Source organism: Lolium perenne, chromosome 5, assembly GCF_019359855.2.
Source record: "Lolium perenne isolate Kyuss_39 chromosome 5, Kyuss_2.0, whole genome shotgun sequence".
NCBI classification, from domain to species: domain Eukaryota; kingdom Viridiplantae; phylum Streptophyta; class Magnoliopsida; order Poales; family Poaceae; genus Lolium; species Lolium perenne.
The window spans coordinates 213,361,054-213,374,235 of NC_067248.2; the positions used below are offsets into that span (position 1 = coordinate 213,361,054).

Below are 13,182 nucleotides of genomic sequence, written 5' to 3' on the forward strand. Positions count from 1 at the left end.
ATACCTTATATTTTGAAGTCTTTTCTCAAAAAACTATACACCTTATATCTAGAAACAGAGGGAGTATATTTGATCGATATGCATCATTTTCATTTGTTGATTCAGTTTGGCTCTCTTTTATTCATTTGTCATGCACAACCGAAAAATTGTATGGTCCGAACAACAAGATTTATGCAATTATAAAAGGAGAAAACGTTAATTTTGGATGCCCAACCCTATCTACTTTCAGGCTGGTCACAGTGCAAAGTATCATGCAATAGGTTCATGCATATGATACTACTATATGATGTAATCTATCAATGTCTTATTACTTCTATTTATTTATAGAATCATAAAGATAATTTGTGTACTAGATGTATTTGATATTAAATCTTCTATTTCTTTGTGTTACGATACAGTATCATGATACCACTATCATCTCTCTTTTCATTAATTATGATGCGATGTCATATTTTTACCAACATGATTTGCATGCTACATTTGAAACTCCCAATATTGGAGGGCCTCAACTTTTTGTGTTATGTTTGTTTGTTTCATGTACGTAGGTATCTCCAATAGACTCTTTCATGTACGCTCAATCATCAAGGGCTATAGTTATGGACTAAGTTAATTTCCCTCTGTCTATGAATGTTTTTGACCAAAAACACCATCACTAGTAAAACGAGAAATAATAAGAAAAACTTCTTCGTCAACTGAGCCATAGTCACTTATTTCTCATTATCTTTTTTCGTGCTCACCCCAAATCTCATGCTCACTTTGGAGAACAGAAGCATTTCAAACCTTTTATAAGGCTACTCCACACCTTCATTCATCCAAGGGTACACATACATGTAGAAATACACTGAAATGTATGGAAAGGGACAACTTCCCCAACACAAACAACACAAAGCAGCCCCCCAAAAGGTTATAACTAAATCCCTAGGATCTCTTGTGACGAATGATATGATATTTTAGCATCCTCCTGCTTTGAGCGCAACATCCACTAAAGAACGGGACGATAATCCGCGTGGCATGGATCATCCCTATAATCTCCGATGATGAATGGCATTGTTGTGTATCATCCTCCTCCTTCAATCAAAACATACACTATAGAAAGGTACACAATTCTCTTGACATGGATCTGTTGAATTTTTTCTCCTTGAGTCATTAATGTGCCATGTTGCGAACCCATGGAGTCATTCTCTTTGTGGCTAGTCAACAGCAGAAGGCCCTATGGGACCTAGACAACTTACCTTCGCCTATGCATTATTGTTTTCACCTTGCTCCCAAGTGTAGCACACTAGCACCACATGCCAAGTAACTTAAGTAATCCTTCTTTATAGCTCATCGACAGGGTCAAGGTCCATTGATAATGCCAAAGGGGAGAACAGCCGAGAGGAAAATATAAATGAATTATCGAGCAAAGGAGTAGAGAGGCCCCCAGGTAATTCAAACAACATAAAGGGATTTGGTGTTGGTGGTTGCACAAGTTTTGCGATAAGAAAATTAATGTGTTCTATTCATATGCCTAAACCCAAAACCCCAGCATGCAAAATAACCTCCTCTCAAGTCCCCACCACTAACTCCCATTGCACTCTAGGCAACTATTGAGATTACTAGCTTTAATTCTAATCTTATGGTAAACTCTCTACTTTAAACTCCTATCGGTATCTCTGAAGTCGTGAACCATGTTTGTGCAGTAATGTCCCACCGTATTGTGGGTCATGTTTAGGAACACCGTCCACAAGCTCCTAACATCACAAATAGGACATTTTAAAGATGTGGCTGGAGGTTGGACCACCAAATTAGAAACCATCACACGAGCGATGCCACCCCATATTCTAACCCTATCATCTTTTATGGCAATCTTAAGTAAAGGGAACGAGAGTTTATCTCTTAACTCCTTTTTCCATCTCAATTATTCATGAGTCCTCCACGTGTTATAAATTTGTTTAAGTTTTACACGCATCCTCTTTCGTCTGAATTCCCATTCCACCTAAGAAAACCTCCTTCCACCTAAAACAAAGGAGTAAAAGGCTATATGCCTCAAACTCCCATTCCCCACCTTCAATTATTTCACCCAACACAACATGTTGCAAGTCTATGTATACTCCATACCTGAGGAGTTGAGTTCTCCCTCCTACCCTCTCCTCCCAGCACATGAGTGGCAGACCGAGGGGAGGGAAAGCCCGATGGTCGATATTGCAAATCCGTACCAAGAGAGCGGATGGAGGGACATGTCATTTTTGCACACAAAAGCCTATGCTCCTAGTTTTTGAAACGGACTTTTAGCAAAATTCAAAATGTCAAAAGTTCTGTCAAAATGTGTCGCACGTACACCTCGGTGTTCTCCGTGCTTACGAAATGGTTTCATGAAAATCAATATATTTCATGTCGTGTGCAAAATAGACAAAATTTGGGGCTACAAAAAGTTCTTCAAGGGTATATTTCTTTATCTTTTTTTATTTATACAAGACTTTAAAAAATGTCGGTTTTCCACGAAATTTAATGTGCATACAATGTCGAAATGTAGGTGAAATTTTTTGTTCGCAATTATTTTAATATTTTAAAATACTTTTTTTGGCGAGAGAAGCATATATGCATCCAAAGTGAATCTCCGGCTGATGGAGTGCCTTTCCCTTTCATGAGTAAACCGTCTAAAATTAGATCGATTCCGGTTCGGTTCGGGGTTGTCCGAGAAGACGATTCAGAATTAATTTGCCATTGATGAGATACCCGGCGCTGTCTAGAAAACCGGTAGACCAGGCCACGCGAGCAAACCTCATACGAGCCGTCCGATCTGCCCTCTCATCTAGCCGCGCGCATCCAAGCCGTCCATCGCCTGCCATCGGGCCCCACCCGCACACGTTATTCCAGCGCCAACTCACCGCTCTCGTCTTGTCCCCCGACTGCCAGAGTGCGGAATCCTCTCCTGAATCCCGATCGAGTCGCGGGCTCCACCGCGCCGCGTCGATCGCCGCCTCCCCCAGCTCCGGCGACGCCGACGCCGGCACCGCTGCGGCCGGATCTAGGAGGTCACCGCCCTCCAGCTTCCCGCGGCGCGGTGCGGCGTTACTCGCAGGTGAGCCGCCTCGTCGCTTCTCGTAATCGCCACATCAGCCTGCAGCTTCTACGTTTTTTCCTTCAACGTCGATGTTTTCTCGAAGGAGATCTAGGGTTCGCCGTGGTTAGCTGCGAGAAATTTCGGTGTTCGGTGGGTGGGGCGGGTTGCCGGGAAGCAATTCCGATTTCGGGTGTTTTATTGCGGTGGTTTCATCATAACATAGAGTAAATCGAAATCAACCCCTCCCTACTTCGCTAGTTTGTGGGGAAGAGCGCAATGTAGGCTAATCGATGCCTGCGTTTTCTCTGTTAGAAGATCCACTTCTGATCTATGCACACTGGCGCCCATGCAGTCATTCAGAGTTTTGGGCTCTTTGGGTGTAATAATTTTGTGCTGCTGTGTCCCATTGATTGTTCAGAGGTTTGCGATTTTCTGCCCACCTTGGTTGCTGGGTACCCTGGATCCGTGGTTGATTGATGGGTGGCCCCGGTGTCATGGCCAGTCTTTGTCGGCGCGGTGTTGGAGTGTCGTGTTTGGAGTGTTCGTTTGTGGTCTCTTGTGTTGTTGTTCGGGTCTATGTTAGGCTTGGTTGTGGTGTTGTTGGTGTGGGCTTGGCCCTGTTATTGTAGATTTTCGCCCGGTTTTCTCCTAAAAATCAGCCACTCTCTTCTTAATTAATGAATGAGCTTTTGCCTCCGTTTCAAAAAAAAAAGAGGCACGAATGTAACAACTAAGAAGTCATGTGATCTTGCGTCTATTCGGAGTTTTTCCTAAGTTGTGTACACTGGAGAGTTATCATGAGTTATTGATGCTGTGAACCACTCCAATTGTCGGGGAAGCTGGAGATTGAGAATTGCTATTATTCAGCTTGATTTTCAAACCTGTATGGTCAGGCTGAAACGTTGGTTATATTAGCTCACCGTGTACTGAGATTTTTGCAATGTACCAGTACCTTGGTCTTGGTGAAATCGGATTGCTAGGATAGTGCAACCTTTTAATTTTGATGTAGAACAACTATTGCATCAGATATAGTATTTGAGCAGATTGAATTGAACTACTAGCGTCCGTTTGCATGGTCTCTGTTCTCGACTTTCGTCTGCTTATGGTCACCAAGTTTTCACTTCCTATTAATTTGAAACTTGCAGGCTGGGTATTGTTTTACTTGCGGTCGTGGAGGCCTGGCATAATTAGCATATAACACTGCTCTATTGAAAATGGCGGAGTTCTTTCAGCTTGAGGAAGTGGATGGGATAAGGATGCCATGGAATGTTATTCCGGGCACAAGGGAGGATGCTTTGAGCTGTGTGGTCCCTGTTTCTGCCATCTATACTCCTCTGAAGCCAATTGATAAGATGACAGTAGTCCCATATTCTCCCCTTCGCTGCCGCATGTGTCGTTCGATCCTCAACCCCTTCTCCAGTGTTGACTATAATTCCAAGATCTGGCAGTGTACATTCTGCTTTCAGCGCAATCAATTCCCTCAACACTACTCCTCGATCTCAGAAAATAATCTCCCTCCAGAACTCTTCCCTCAGTATACCACTATGGAGTACATATCCGCTGCCGAAACTGGTCCTGTAGCGCCTCCAGTTTTCATGTTTGTCGTGGATACTTGCATGATCGAGGAAGAAATTGATTATTTGAAGTCTGCTCTGGCGCAGACTGCCGAGCTATTGCCAGATAATTCCCTGGTTGGATTCATTACTTTTGGGACATATGTACAGGTAATAGTTCTGTGTTTACTCATTAATGCTCTATTCGTAAATTTTTTCGTTCAATATTCATGGATGATTTAGGAATACCTTTTCAATAATGGTTCATGTAGGTGCATGAATTGGGTTTTGGCTTGCTGCCAAAGTCATATGTGTTCAAGGGAACAAAAGAGGTCAGCAAGGAACAAATATTGGATCAAATGTGCTTTTTTTCTGGCAAGCAAAAGCCCGCCACGGGGGTGATAGCTGGAACTAGGGATGGTCTTTCATCAGAGAGCATCTCTAGGTTCTTGGTGCCTGCTTCTGAGTGCGAGTTTGTATTGAACTCAGTAAGAATGAATAGCATCCCCATATGAAATCAGTCTGTTCATATAGTTTTTCATATCCCATACTTTTAATGTGGCAAGTCCATGATATGATTTCACTGTATGTCTAGGTTATCGAAGGTCTGCAAAAAGACCCTTGGCATATTCCAGCCGATCAACGTGCATCAAGATGCACTGGAGCTGCATTAAGTGTGGCAGCCAGTCTCCTGGGCGTCTGTGTCCCTGGCTCAGGTGCCAGGATCATGGCATTTATTGGTGGCCCGTCTACAGAGGGACCTGGTTCTGTAAGTCCAAATAATAAATGATTGTCGATTGTTTTGAGCTATTTGGTTATATTTCACACTATCACAGTTGTTGGTTCACATGTTGTTTGGATGGGCAACTGGGATTACTCAGAGCACCATCCTTTCTTTTGGATTTTTCGTAGGGCCCTCAATGTGCTGAGAAACACTACCATATTATATTTGAGCATTAAGTGATTTTTGCATGTTCTAGCATTGCACCTTTGTTTGTCACATGAGAAATATTGTTTCTTTTCTTGAAAAGGCAGACTCACGTTTATCTATGTTTTCATTCGTTTTATGTCAACTCTCTGCACATCAAAATGTCATATTCTATTGAAGGATACCAATACACACCACTGATTATGTTTGAGCCTTACATCATCTAGTGATTTTCATATATCTCAATAACTGTATGTTGTATACATATTTCTGTGTATGCTTTCTTCTGTAGTATGATGACTGTTTTGCAAAATTTCCAGATTGTATCCAAATCCTTGTCAGAGCCAATTCGCTCACACAAAGACCTCGATAAAGACTCGGCTCCACTTTATGATAAAGCTGTTAAGTTCTATGATCAGATTGCCAAGCAGCTTGTGCACCAAGGACATGTTCTGGATTTGTTTGCATGTGCAGTCGACCAGGTCTGTTCTCTATGTCACACTCATTCCGTTCATGTATAAATGTTGTCATATTATATAATCAAATTTGAGAACAAAGCGTTGGTATGCACGGGTGCGTATGCAGTTCATCGTAGCTCAAGTCTTCGACTCTGTGTGGCGCTCAAGTTTATTCTTCTATAAAAATATGCCACCAAGGGCTAGTCCTGGCTGTAGGACAGTCAAACCTGTAATTTTTTTACTAGTATATAAATACTTAAATTTGTCCGAAAATGACATTGAGTAGATTTGCCATCAAAAGTACTTCCATATAATTGCATTTGTAGTATTGGTTAATATATAATTAGATCAAAGTTGTGTACTTGAGACAGCATCAATATCCACAATGAAAAGTAAAAGAGAATGGAGGGGGTGGTAAGGATGAGGCCATACATACCCTTTTATGGATAGCTGTTTGCTGCATGCCTTCCCTAATGTTTACCCTTTTCTCCTTGATCTGGCAGTAGCTTGTAGGAATTAATATTTATGGAGCCATTGATTATTGCTTATTTGTATCGTTTCTATGAAATTTGTAGGTATTTTTAACTGTTGCTTGCGCTGAAAGTAGCCACCCCCACCCCCCCCCCCCCCCCCTTCTTTTTTTGGCCATTTTGTGTAAAGCATCATCATAGCTGCTCCTACAGCCAGTGAGGGACCTCAACACAAGTACTGTTACATTGTTTGCATGTAGATGTAAGAAACTGCACAGTTGCTCCAACAGTTGCCTAATAGGAGCACAGAGTTTTGAAGGGTCCGTCTGTGGTTGTTTTGCTGTGTTGCACTATGGCATTTAGTTATTTACAGGAATATTTGCTAATTCTATTAAGATTCCGCTCTTGTGGATATGAAATGCTCTCAACTAACTGTTGTATCCAGAACTGGATGAAAACATGTGCTTTTGAAATGCTACCGCACTACCATACGGAGCCACATAAATTCACATTTGTGTGCACTATTTAGTGTGTGGACAGAGATGCATTGCTATTTTGTTCGGAAGTGATAAGTTCTTTTATGTTTTGAGTTGTCAGGTTGGTGTTGCTGAAATGAAGGTTGCAATTGAGAAGACTGGGGGAATTGTTGTGCTTGCTGAAAGTTTTGGTCACTCTGTTTTCAAAGACTCGCTTCTCCGCATCTTTCAGTCAGCAGACAACAACCTTGGATTATCATTCAAGTAAACCATTCTTTTCTCTAGCTCGATTTTCTTTGAGTTGTAGTGCGGATTTTGTAATTTTTTTTGAATCATTATATTTGAAATGAGAAATAGGGACTGAGTGGCCTTCTTTTAAAACTTTTCAAATGCACATTGCACTTATCCCTCGACGAACCACTGCCTATAGCTCTTTTCACCATAGCGTGAGGGTTTCCTCTTTTTAGTACTTCATACTATCTTGTACATGTGCCCACAAAGCTTTCAAGATAGCTCAGCTGCTCTGAACATCAAAGCCACCCGCATGGATGCCTAAATATGGCGTGATTGGCTGCCAGGCACTATTTATAATACGGAGTACTACATCAATCTTAAACTGTTTGCATGTTTGCAAATAATAAATCTACTTTAAGCACCCATTATTTATCTCAGACTTTTGTCTCATTGTTCCGCCAACATTGATAATACCATATAGGGTGTTTTTCTGAAACGACTTAGCTTTTAATAGCATCATCAATAACCTAAATTTTTTCAATATACTACTACATCCATTGTTTGTATGGTGTCATTTCGATTTATAATTTGATATTAATACATTCGAATTGCCTCAACAGTGGTATTCTTGAGATTAACTGCTCAAAAGACGTAAAGATTCAAGGCATTATTGGGCCTTGTACTTCCCTGGAGAAGGTACAGCCATGTTAACATCTGTAAGCTATAAGCTTATAGAACGATAAGAATATGCAGTTTTGTGCTGTTCTAATGCTGCAGTTATCATATGCAGAAAAGTCCCCTGTCTGCAGATACTGTTATTGGTCAGGGAAACACTAGTGCTTGGAAGATGTGTGGTCTTGACAAGAAAACATCACTTTGCTTCGTATATGATATCTCGAGAAAAGTTGGTCCAGATTCAGTAGCTCAACAGACAAGCAACCAGCTCTACTTTCAATATGTAACCTAGTAAGGAACATGTTGATTTTGTTTTTTCCTAAGCATCTGGTTCTGCTTTAAATGACTTACCTTGCTGACTTGAGGGTGTTACATTCAGCTATCAGCATCATGAGGGCCAGATGAGATTACGGGTTACTACGATCTCCAGACAATGGTCTTCTGGTTCTGCTAGTGTGCAGGCAAGTTTCTATCTTTGGTCACTTTGGTAATCAGGAATTAGCACTGACGTTTCTTCTAGTGAGCCTAGTTCTTTTTTTTCAGACATGCACACACATTTAAATGTGTCTTGTTGCATACTAGAACAAGAACGCAGTTTTTTTTTGCGGGTAAAACAAGAACACTGTTAAAGCAAGAACATGCTTGTTCCTTTCCAATCTGATATGTTTTCTGCTGTTCCCTTGTTCTTTTGAACAAAAAAAATATTGTTTGTTAAATTAACTTTTTTGTGTTTCAGGAGCTGGTTGATGGCTTTGATCAAGAAACCGCTGCTGCAGTTGTGGCACGCTTGGTCTCCTTTAAGATGGAAACTGAGGTACTTCCAAGATAAATTTCATGATAAATAATTTACAAGTGAACACACAAATTATATTACTTCATTTTCTGCTGTTTTGCACACAAGCTGAATGCATATCGCACTTTGCTGAGATGGATCTTTGAAGTAGTATTTGTTCAGCTATACACAGTGGCTCAGCTTTTGATTTCACATAGTTTATGGGAAATAATTCAGCCCTTAAAATTCTATGAATTCAAGCTATATTGTCATATTTATTAAACATTATCTTCTCTGCATGTTTCAGGCTGATTTCGATCCAATAAGATGGCTTGATCGAGCCTTGATACGTTTATGTACCAAATTTGGAGACTATCAGAAGGAGACACCGTCATCCTTCAGTTTGTCTCCACGTCTATCAATATTTCCCCAGTTTATGTTTAATTTGAGGCGTTCTCAGTTTGTTCAGGTTGAGGGTTTGACTTTCTTTATTAAACAGTGCTTCGAAGATAGAAAATTTACATGTTTAGGGTTCGACTTTCTTTATTAAAAAATGCTTCAAAGATAGATAATTTATTCACATACTGAATTTCTTACCTTTTTGCAGGTTTTTAACAATAGCCCTGATGAAACCGCATATTTTAGGATGATGTTGGAGAGGGAAAATGTAGGCAATACAGTTGCGATGATTCAGCCTTCACTTATATCCTACTCATTTCAATCAGAGCCAATGCCAGTTCTCTTGGATGTAACTGCAATTGCTCCTGACAAGATCCTTTTATTGGATTCTTATTTTACTGTTGTTATCTTCCATGGAATGACCATTGCACAATGGCGAAATGCGGGTTACCAAGATCAAGAAGGCCACGAGGTAATTTTTGTCAGATAGGGCAGAATAATGTTGGTTTACTGATGCCAACCAAGTCTACTTTATTGGTCATGAATATATCATCTAGATTGCAATGTAAAGGCCTTTCCAGTGCTTAATCCTGCATGATGTTCAGGTCTTTGCCAAGCTGTTAAAAGATCCACATGTGGAAGCTGATACAATTATCAAGGAGCGGTTTCCTGTACCCCGTTTGGTTGTCTGTGATCAACATGGATCTCAGGTATTTTTTTATTGTTTTGTTCTTTTGGTTTATTTCTTTGTTCTATTTGCAGATGAATAGGATAGTTCATAGACTAGTTAAGTATGATGAACTGAATATTTAACTTGTTTTAGACCAAAGGCATAACTTTCAAATCGAAGCAGCTACACTAAATAGCACTGTTTCTACAAACCCTTCACATGGATGTACAATAATGAACCGTTAATCTCATACCACTGAGATGTGGTTAATCTTATAATGCTGTGGAAGTATTTTACTCATGTGATATTAGTATGTTCACATGTCAGTCAAGCAAAGTAGTGTGAAATGTGGTAGTATGCTATAGTAGCATACTGCCATGTAAGTAGAATAGATGAAGGCTTACACAATACTTATGGCTAGTCTATCTGGGTTAGTTTTGGCGTAGCCGCACTGTGGGCAATGGACTTGCTTTCATCCGTCTTAGGAGCTCTCTTTTGCAACTATTACACGCAAGGGTGTGTTATTTTTGGATCCGAAAATTCAAAGATGTGCAACATGTGCAACTGCAAAAATTCATGCCAAAATGATCCATGCGTGCCGCACAAAAACTACAAAAGATCCAACTACTCCTGTTACTGCTTATCTGTTGCCTGTTACGATAAAACCCTTATGCTCTGTCTGGTCATAAGGGAGCTCTGAGGCGGTCCATACTGTTACACACAAGGGAGTATTTTTTTTTATAGCAGAGCAATTACACACTTGGTCAAAATTTGCCATTTGTTTTTGTGGGTTTACATGTTCTTCTATGAATGTTCTCAAGTTTTTTTTTTTGACATGCACGAGTACCTAACCTAAAATCAAGCGGCTTACCTTTGCGTGTACATTTTACAACTCTTTTTATTTGTCATGTGTTGTTGCTAAATATCTACTTTCCTCTGAACCACCAGGCTCGATTTTTACTGGCAAAGCTCAATCCATCTGTTACGTACAACTCCGATAATGCTGCTGCATCTGGAGGAGACGTGATATTCACAGATGATGTGAGCTTCGACGTCTTCATGGACCATCTCCAGCGGTTATCGGTCCAATAGGATACTGTCTCACTGCATAGAACAATTTTGTACCACCAGCCATTTCTTCTGCTGTACAGAAAGAAACATTGTTTATTTTATTTTATTTTACGGAGTATTTATGATGCCTTACATTTGCTTGGGTGATCTTGGGTTGGTGCTTATACCATCCGATAAAAAAGAATATAAATGGTGCATTTCTGAACCAGGCTTCGACGTCTCTATTCCGTATATGTCGATCGACCGTTATCTTCTGTTCTGAAACATAACTAGTACTACGGAGTACTATAGTTGGCATGTTTCACACAACGCGCAAACATCTGTTGTTGAGAAAGAAGGTACCGGCTGTTTCTCCAGCAATGCATAGGGCTGGGGCTGGTCGGCTGGGCTGTTACGTTAGGTCGGGGTATACGTGGTTGCCTCCCATGACTGTTGGACACCCTTATGGCCACAAACAGGCTTATCTGCTTCCTTATCTGTTGCCTGTTACGATAAAACCGAACGGACATGATATGAGTTATGCGCGCAATGAGTTGTACGCCTACATTGGTCTTTCAGCTGTTACTCCTACACAATACATCGTCTCCATGGCCATGGCCATTGCCATCAGGAGCGGAGCCACCTTTTGCTCTGTCTGGGCAGCCACCCAACCATGGCAGCGGCTGGTTGTAGATCGGAGAAGAAGGCCACTCCAGCAACCATACTCATTTGCCACAATTTCAACACAATTGAGATGGATGATCCATTCTACATCCCACAAAAATGGTGCTGTGCAGGCAGCTGCCACCGAAGCTGAATTGGACGACGAGGTGTTGTTAGAGGCTCCGGCGCAATTCCGCATCTACAAGAGCGGCAGGATGGACCGCCTCAACGAGCCTACCCTCTCGCCTCCTGGCCTGGACGAGGCCACCGGCGTCACCTCCAGGGACGTCGTCCTCGACGCCGACACCGGCGTCTCGGTGCGCCTCTACCTTCCAAAGCTCCCAGATCATCACTCCCCCACGAAGCTCCCGGTCCTCGTCTTCTTCCACGGCGGGGCCTTCCTCCTCGGGTCGGCCGACGACGCCGCGTACCACAACTATGTTAACGCCCTCGCCGCCGAGGCAGGAGTGCTTGCCGTCTCCGTCGACTACCGCCTCGCCCCGGAGCATCCTCTCCCCGCGGCATACGACGACTCCTGGGCCGCGCTCCGGTGGGCGGCGTCGGCGCAGGACGGCTGGATCGCCGAGCACGGCGACCTGTCCCGCCTCTTCCTGGCCGGCGACAGCGCCGGCGCCAACATCGTGCACGACATGCTCCTTAGAGCAGCCTCCAACGACAACAGCCCAAGAGTAGAGGGCGCCATACTGCTGCACCCGTGGTTCAGCGGGACCACGGCGGTCGAGGGGGAGCCCCCGGCGGCGTCCAAGGTCACCGGGATGCTCTGGTCCTATGCTTGCCCCGGGGCGGTGGGCGGCGCCGACGACCCCAGGATGAATCCACTGGCGCCGGGCGCGCCGGCGCTGGAGAAGCTCGGGTGCGTGAGGATGCTCGTGACCGCGGGGCTGGCGGACGGGCTCGCCGCGAGGAACCGCGCGTACCACGACGCCGTGGCCGGCAGCGGGTGGCGCGGCACCGCGGCGTGGCTCGGGTCCGAGGGGGAGGGCCACGTCTTCTTCCTCGGGAAGCCTGGGTGCGAGAATGCGAAGCAGCTCATGGACCGCGTCGTCGCGTTCATTGCCGGTGCCTGATCGATGGAGTTCTTTAGCGGAGCTGGAGCTTTGTCAACTCAAACTTCAAGAGTTTACATGAATTTCCAGATCACTTGGAGGAGTAATCAGCCAGACAGCCACACATTGTTGGAGTAGTTAGCCTTGCTGGTTAGTATAGTTTATCATGTTTTAGTTCCGTTTGGTTTTGCTCAGAAGTCTAGTGCAGTCGATGCATGCCCATCATAGATCGATCTTCATTGACGCGATGGATCCGGGGATCCGCGGCCAAGTGAATCCAGTAGTTGTGATTCATGCAATTTCTGATTTTTGGATTTGACTTATTATCCAGAAAATCATTTAAATAGGTACTCTTCATGTTGCTTTTTTTGGCTTTATTATCATTCAACAATATCTGTTCAAAAGCCAAAAGCAGTCAAAATCCAAAAGTCAGAAATAAGCCTAACCAAACAACACGCTCCTACTAACAATATTCCGGCCGTCCATTGATCAGCCACACATGCCTCACGATATGGAAAGTTGCTGCCGATTGTGCAAGAGGATGTGCTTCCTGGTCTGCTTCTCGTCGTTCATGGCTAATTGTGACCAGATGATACTTCTCCATTTTTCTCTAGGTGCGAAAACTTCGATGCAGATGCTGGGGTAAACGCCCCCATTTCATTAATAAAAAAGAGTCCCACAACTATCAAGTGTAGCATTGCATATAGTGCAAATTGGCGATGAA

General features: G+C 43.0%; 2 protein-coding genes across 2 annotated transcripts; both read left to right on the forward strand.

The window, feature by feature from the left end:
• Nucleotides 1–2,872: 2,872 nt before the first annotated feature.
• Nucleotides 2,873–10,957, forward strand: LOC127301870 (protein transport protein SEC23 C). Its single transcript, XM_051332153.2, has 14 exons — nucleotides 2,873–3,061; nucleotides 4,189–4,767; nucleotides 4,869–5,084; nucleotides 5,192–5,365; nucleotides 5,845–6,006; nucleotides 7,050–7,192; nucleotides 7,783–7,858; nucleotides 7,953–8,128; nucleotides 8,217–8,298; nucleotides 8,574–8,651; nucleotides 8,917–9,078; nucleotides 9,217–9,480; nucleotides 9,614–9,718; nucleotides 10,627–10,957. The coding sequence occupies exons 2-14, from the start codon at nucleotides 4,258–4,260 to the stop codon at nucleotides 10,768–10,770; spliced, it is 2,292 nt and encodes a 763-aa protein (XP_051188113.1). The 5' UTR covers nucleotides 2,873–3,061; nucleotides 4,189–4,257; the 3' UTR covers nucleotides 10,771–10,957.
• Nucleotides 10,958–11,155: 198 nt separating this feature from the next.
• Nucleotides 11,156–12,835, forward strand: LOC127301872 (probable carboxylesterase 12). Its single transcript, XM_051332154.2, has one exon. It carries the CDS (start codon nucleotides 11,175–11,177, stop codon nucleotides 12,477–12,479), a length of 1,305 nt encoding a protein of 434 aa, XP_051188114.1. The 5' UTR covers nucleotides 11,156–11,174; the 3' UTR covers nucleotides 12,480–12,835.
• Nucleotides 12,836–13,182: the final 347 nt, after the last annotated feature.

Bases quoted from the DNA above. Each gene is read 5' to 3' on its own strand.
- LOC127301870 (XM_051332153.2), top strand. From the start codon at position 4,258: ATGGCGGAGTTCTTTCAGCTTGAGGAAGTGGATGGGATAAGGATGCCA. The intron at 9,481-9,613 runs GTAATTTTTGTC...CATGATGTTCAG, and splicing joins AAGATCAAGAAGGCCACGAG to GTCTTTGCCAAGCTGTTAAA. The intron at 9,719-10,626 runs GTATTTTTTTAT...CTGAACCACCAG, and splicing joins GTGATCAACATGGATCTCAG to GCTCGATTTTTACTGGCAAA.
- LOC127301872 (XM_051332154.2), top strand. From the start codon at position 11,175: ATGACTGTTGGACACCCTTATGGCCACAAACAGGCTTATCTGCTTCCT.